At 43.5% G+C, this 6,186-nt stretch overlaps 1 protein-coding gene across 1 annotated transcript in view; it reads right to left on the reverse strand.

Moving 5' to 3' along the window:
- Nucleotides 1-1,193: 1,193 nt before the first annotated feature.
- The window catches only part of LOC109483337 (cytochrome P450 2U1-like), a 6,846-nt gene continuing 1,853 nt past the window's right edge, over nt 1,194-6,186 (reverse strand). The window contains exons 2-7 of the mRNA XM_019786327.1: nt 4,696-4,838; nt 3,721-3,931; nt 2,848-3,131; nt 2,442-2,630; nt 1,806-1,941; nt 1,194-1,379 (exon numbers count right to left, since the gene is read on the reverse strand). Of these exons, the coding sequence (XP_019641886.1) occupies nt 1,201-1,379; nt 1,806-1,941; nt 2,442-2,630; nt 2,848-3,131; nt 3,721-3,931; nt 4,696-4,838 (1,142 nt within the window). The 3' untranslated portion in view covers nt 1,194-1,200. The remainder of the gene's footprint in view (nt 1,380-1,805; nt 1,942-2,441; nt 2,631-2,847; nt 3,132-3,720; nt 3,932-4,695; nt 4,839-6,186) is intronic.

A 6,186-nucleotide genomic window follows, 5' to 3' on the forward strand; every position in this document is an offset into this window, starting at 1 on the left:
GGCATTCAATATGAGAAACTCTAGCTGTAAAATGTGCACTACCATATGTTTTGTTAAATATCCTGGGAAGAGTTAGAACAATGACAATTTTTTAAAGTTTCCAATAATGTCAATAGTAACAGAAATTTCAACCATACTTGTAGTATTGTGTAACAGAGTGACCTAACTAATGCTTAGGTCACATTTCCAAACCAGGGCCCGGCCGGGCTGTCTTTTGTAACGAAAAATATGGTATAAAAGACAACAACGCACAAAACACTTAAGAAATATCATCAATGGTACTATTTGTGTATATTCTTGATAAAAATTGTTGATTTTTCGTTAATTGAAACAGCCCGGCCGGGCCCCGGCTTGGAAATGTGACCTCAGCATAAGGGGCGGAAGGGGACGAGATCTCCGGAGGAGGGGGGGGGGATCAAATCGCTAGCGATCTAACTCCCCTCCCCCAGGTCAAAATCAATGGGGGCGAGATCGCTGTGACGCCGGCATAAAATTGCATTGGATTCCTTTAATACTGCGGCAGAGACTGATATTATCCTGGTAATATCTTCACCTTTACGCCAGCTGTTATTTTGAGTCAATAAGGGCGCATGCATACGTGGACTTCGACCTGCACTCTTTGACATGGAGTAACCTGAGAATTGTCGGTGTCGTGTGAATGCATACCTTGCTTTACAGGTGCGAAGACACATGCCTTGCGTGATATTAATCTAATAAAAATGCAGCTTGACTTTGCAAATGCCACAAGAATGAAAGAACGAAGTCATTACCACTACAGTAGTATCTTCTAATTTATTATACAGACTTGGTCTTTATTTGCATGATCAATATCTATCGACATTCCACTGTATCTAACATGTTACATCTAACATTTGTTTGGAGTCCGTAATTACACCCAGGCCCCCATCAGACGCAACCGATGATGTCAACATGACTTAGCACAGTACTCCTGGCGGAGGTCAATGACCCCCTTCACTGTAGCCACCTGTGCAGGCCTCCGGGTGGGTGGGAGTTTTGATTCTGCTTTTTGTAGAATTTTTATCGCGTCCTTTTGCCGGCAACCCTACAACCAGCCGCCCAGTGAAGGTTTGTACCCATCCCTGGGCGTCTGGTTGTAGGACGGTCGGCAAATAAACGCGTTAAAAGTTCTCCCACCCACCAGGAGGCCTGCACAGGAGGCTACTTCACGGAGTAAAGAAACTAACGCGGGATCGCACAGAGCTTAAACGGATGCGGTCTCAACGTCATTCCAAAGTCACCGTCAGTGGTTGGAGGAGGAGCGCCCTCTGGCGGCTGGAAGGTGAAGGACTGCAGCAGGGTCGAGAAGAACAGGAAGAGCTCCATCCTGCTCAGCTGTTCCCCAAGACACACGCGTCGGCCTGGAAATAAAGAATGTTGAGTTGTAAGACACAGTCGTAATTTTGACACGGAAATTGCAGAGCTACATGGACGTAACGTATCCGTGCGTTTTGCCATACGTAACGTTAACCTGGCAAACGTGGCGTATCGACCCATAATACGTGACGTATAAACCCCAAAATGCTAATTTTTTTACGTACGTCTTAATTATGTGATTTTGACACAGAAATGATGCCATAGTATGGCAAATAATAATAAATTGTTCATTTTTATTTTTTCACATTTTCGTCTTTTCCTTCGGAATTTTAGCATTCTAGTCAAGACATTGGACAGTCCATTTTTTTTTTACAATTTACAACATGTATTTGCTCATTTTGCAGCTGATTTTTGCGATTTCCAGTATGGGCAAAAACATTTATTTGAAATGGAATCAGGCTGGCAATTACCTCCTCCAAAAGGCATGAAGGACTCAGGCTTATTGATGACGTTCCCTTCCGCGTCCAGAAACCTTCCGGGGTCAAACCGGTCCGGATCAGGCCAGTAGGCGGGGTCCATGTGGAGGGAGTGCACGTTCGGTAGTACCTGGATCATACAAAATAGAAACAATAATTGGATACCTCTAGCCTCCATGAAATATTCAGATCTTGTGTGATTGTGACTGTGTTTATGTGGTGTTTGCGTGTCTACTCAGTTATCGTGCAGGGAAACAGCAGCTGTCCGCTGAGAGAGAGAGAGAGAGAGAGAAAGGAGAGAGAGAGAAGAGAGAGAGAGAGAGAGAGAGAGAGAGAGAGAGAAGAGAGAGAGAGAGAGAGATACAAAAAATACCTCCATTTATCATGGAGATGTTGGCGTCATGGAGATAAATCGCGCGCACACACACACACACACACACACACACACACACACACACACACACACACACACACACACACACACACTTCAAACATAACATGTTTAGAATGAATTCGGTAGATCTTTCCTTACAAATGATTGTCACCGGATAAGGCATATGGCCACTTTTACATTGTTGCAGCGTTAGATCAAGAATCAAGACAGTGTGACCTAATGAAGGATAGCAATACCTGGGTACCCTTAGGGATTTCATATTCCCCCACTTTTACCGTCTCTGCGGTGGCGTGGGGGATCGCTACAGGTCCGACGGGCCGGATCCTCATGACCTCCAGCAGACAGGCGTTCACGTAGGGCAGCTGGGAACGGTGGGACAGGGCGGGCAGACCCTCACCAACAACGGCATCAAGCTCCTGCTGCACCTGTTAAAGTTACATTGTATTGGAACCAGACGTATGAGACATTATAAGGTGCCATAGAAGTCGAAGGAATACAAAGAATAATGTATCGCAGTCAGTATAGGAAATGCAAAGAAAGGGAACTTGGACTCAATCCTAAATTTCTTGTGATCTCTGCCAGGCTCTACTTGGTCTGACATATATATAGACCCACAGGATAAAGTATGATGCTGACAAGTACCTTATTCTGGATGTCGGGGTTCACTGTCATGTAGAGGAGACTCCACATGAAAGTGTCGGTGGTTGTCCCTATTCCCGCCATAAAGAGGTCCTGGGCCATGTACAGGACGTTCTCCTCCGTCAGACCCTCCACCTTCTCCTGCTTCTCAACCTCCAGCAAGCAGAAGTCGAGGAAGTCTCGCGGGTTCTCGCGATCCAGGTTCTCGCGATGGCGAGATATCTCCTCCCTCAACACATTTAGGACCTTGGAACAATCTTTCAACGCATTGATGGCGGCTCTATTCACTGCAGAATACAGGGGGGGGGGTAACATAGATGCAAAAGAGAAAAAGGGTTAAACGTTCAGGCCAACACTGAATGAATTGGGACTTACCCAAATTTTGCAGCTTCCGGGACGTGACGTCGGAAACACGTGATTGCAGCAAAGGGTTGTACGTGTCAGATAACCTCTGCTGAAATCACGTGATTCCGACGTCACGTCCCTGAAGCTGCAGTAGAACAAGGCTGAAAATTTGGGTAAGTCTCAATTTATTCAGTGTCGGCCTGAACGTTTAACCCTTTTTGTCGTAAATGAATTATACCAAGTTGAACACAGATGAACGTTCATGCATAGTTGTCCTTAAGGTAATTCAATCAATCAATCAATCAATCAATCAATCAATCTTTATTCAAACAACTAGCAGACCTCAAGTCTGAATTGAGTTGTTTTTACAATTCATAAAATTAGATATTAAACAATACTAATGGTTTAAAAAATACATAATCTTTTATTAAAAAAAGAAATACATAATTCATGATTGCATGTACGACCAAGGAAGATAATCTACTTGGTGAGACTAGTCGCTAATGGACTGGACACAATATATATACCTACCGACAGGAACAAACCGCAGCAAGGGGAAAACGCTGATGATCTGTGCAGCTCCAACTAGATTCCCGAGAGCGCGAATCGCCTCTGTCAGTCCCCTGAACGTCTCGTCCGTGTAGTCATAGCGGTTGCCCATCATCATGGAACAGATAACGTTTGCAACCGCTACGCAGACGGCATGGTAGATGTCAAAGGGCTCTCCATTGCCATCTGCAATCTGAATAGAATTTGTCATAAAAGTTTATCTGTTTTGGTGTCCATTGCCATCTACAATCTGAATAGAATTTGTCAGGAAAGTTCCTCTGTTTTGGTGTCCATTGCCATCTACAATCTGAATAGAATTTGTCATAAAAGTTAATCTGTTTTGGTGTCCATTGCCATCTGCAATCTGAATAGAATTTGTCAGGAAAGTTCATCTGTTTTGGTGTCCATTGCCATCTACAATCTGAATAGAATTTGTCAGGAAAGTTAATCAATCTGTTTTGGTGTCCATTGCCATCTACAATCTGAATAGAATTTGTCAGGAAAGTTAATCTGTTTTGGTTAAATTTACAGATTTTAAGTAAAAATGTTCGTTCCAACACAAGAGAATTGTCACTTTGGTCTTCTTCAATAGACTGACCCAGTGAGAAATCGTCACATGACGGCGCCAGACATCGTTCAGTAGATACTATTGACCCAGTGCTGACGTCACACTTCAGAGAAACCACGTAACAAGTCTCGTTGGCCAGACCATATCGCAGACCACATGCCATTTTTGCCGGAAGAAATTATAAAATGATTCCTAATAAGGCATAGATGACAGGGACTTCATAATACGTCAAGAAAACTTGTTATGTCAAAAGAGAAAATTATCGATAAATTGCTCATTAGATTGCCTCTAGTACTATAGCTGACACACAATGTAACACATATTCGCTGACACACAATGTAACACGAGAGTAAAAGATCAACAATGTGTTTGTTCATTTTCCGTCTTACCATGTTGCGGAGATAGCTCGCCTCCTCTCGGATTTTCCCCTCGATGCTGCCAGTTCCCACCTTCATGCCCAGGCTCTTCAGGACGGCAGTGGAGAAATTTTTTCTCTGTTTGAACTCGCTCCCCCAGCGTGCCATAGATATGCCTGCAAAAACAGACAAGAATTCGGTACAATTCGGAATATGTATATACAGCTTGACCTTTGCCCTCCCAGGACCTACCCACATACCTACATGTAGTACCTAAACCGTAAATTCATCCAGACCATTTTAAATTATTGTGCTGACCGAAAATACGCAGAAATACACAAACACACACTTTCTGTCTGTGATCGTCGTTAGACATCAGTTTATTTTGGGTCTCATATTCAATTCTGCGCATGCACACTCCCAAGTCTAGCGATCGTCTCTTTCAGGAAATAATGAAGCAAAAAACACTCCATCAGAAGACAGAAGACCTGGAGCCATCCGAGAGGCCGAGCTCCGACGAGGGGTGGTTATTCCACTCATTTATCGTTCTTGAAAAAAAAGAAAATCTAAAACAGTCTGTTTTGGCAGGTATTGCTTGATATTTATATTCATGACTTCCTCTGGTACGCCTATGGGCAGGTTTGAGGTTCGCTCGGCTCCAGGACAGAGGCACGCCGCGACCCGAAGGTTCCCACTCCCCCACCCGGTGCCGACACTGCCGTTCCACAGAGGACTGAGAATAGCTTTTTATGGTGCGTGCGTGTATCACATAGTACATGTATCAGTTAGTCGTTTTCGTCTCAATTTTGTGAACTTGATGATCAGGGACTCTTTCAGGGTTTATTCTATATTCAAAGCTAAAGTATGTCGTTTTCTAACTTGACAAACAGACAATGCTGCTTTTTCATCAGATTTATAAAGCTTTTATTATAGTATATTAGCTATTTATAAAGCTTATCCCAGGGTGCTTTCCTCTCTGACCTTTGGGTTACTAAAACATGATTATGAAATGCCTTCTAACTGCAGCTGTATCAAAGTTTGACTTTCTCACGGGTTCATCCGTGGGTCATGTCCTTATAGTTGACCGGTCAGAGGAACCCACATGCACCTAATTTGTTTCTTCACGTGCACTAGCTTTTATTGATTTATTAGCGGGTCAAACCTTGTCATTAAAAAGGGTATCGACATGCTGCCACTCATATTTTCGAGATCATACCGCCTGGGTAACAAAGTTTAATCGGGACAACAAGGTTATCGACAGGACAGGACTGCACGGCCTCTTTTCTTACATTTTCACAGACAAAGACTTGGCCTAAGATACTGTTCTGTACGCCGCGCGGCCGACGTAAGAACCAGAAGCCCAGTGCCGAAATGGTTTAACTCGGCTCGGTAGTTATTTTGCTCCAACTATTCAAAGACACAGAATTTCAGAAAACAATTTACAAATGTATCTTTTGAACAAGTTTAATAAACATCTTTTTCAAGCATATCTTGCTAAAGCGCGGGTTGTGGGTGTGGCCGAAC

Source organism: Branchiostoma belcheri, unplaced genomic scaffold (assembly GCF_001625305.1).
Source record: "Branchiostoma belcheri isolate BF01 breed outbred unplaced genomic scaffold, Haploidv18h27 scaffold64, whole genome shotgun sequence".
NCBI lineage: Eukaryota > Metazoa > Chordata > Leptocardii > Amphioxiformes > Branchiostomatidae > Branchiostoma > Branchiostoma belcheri.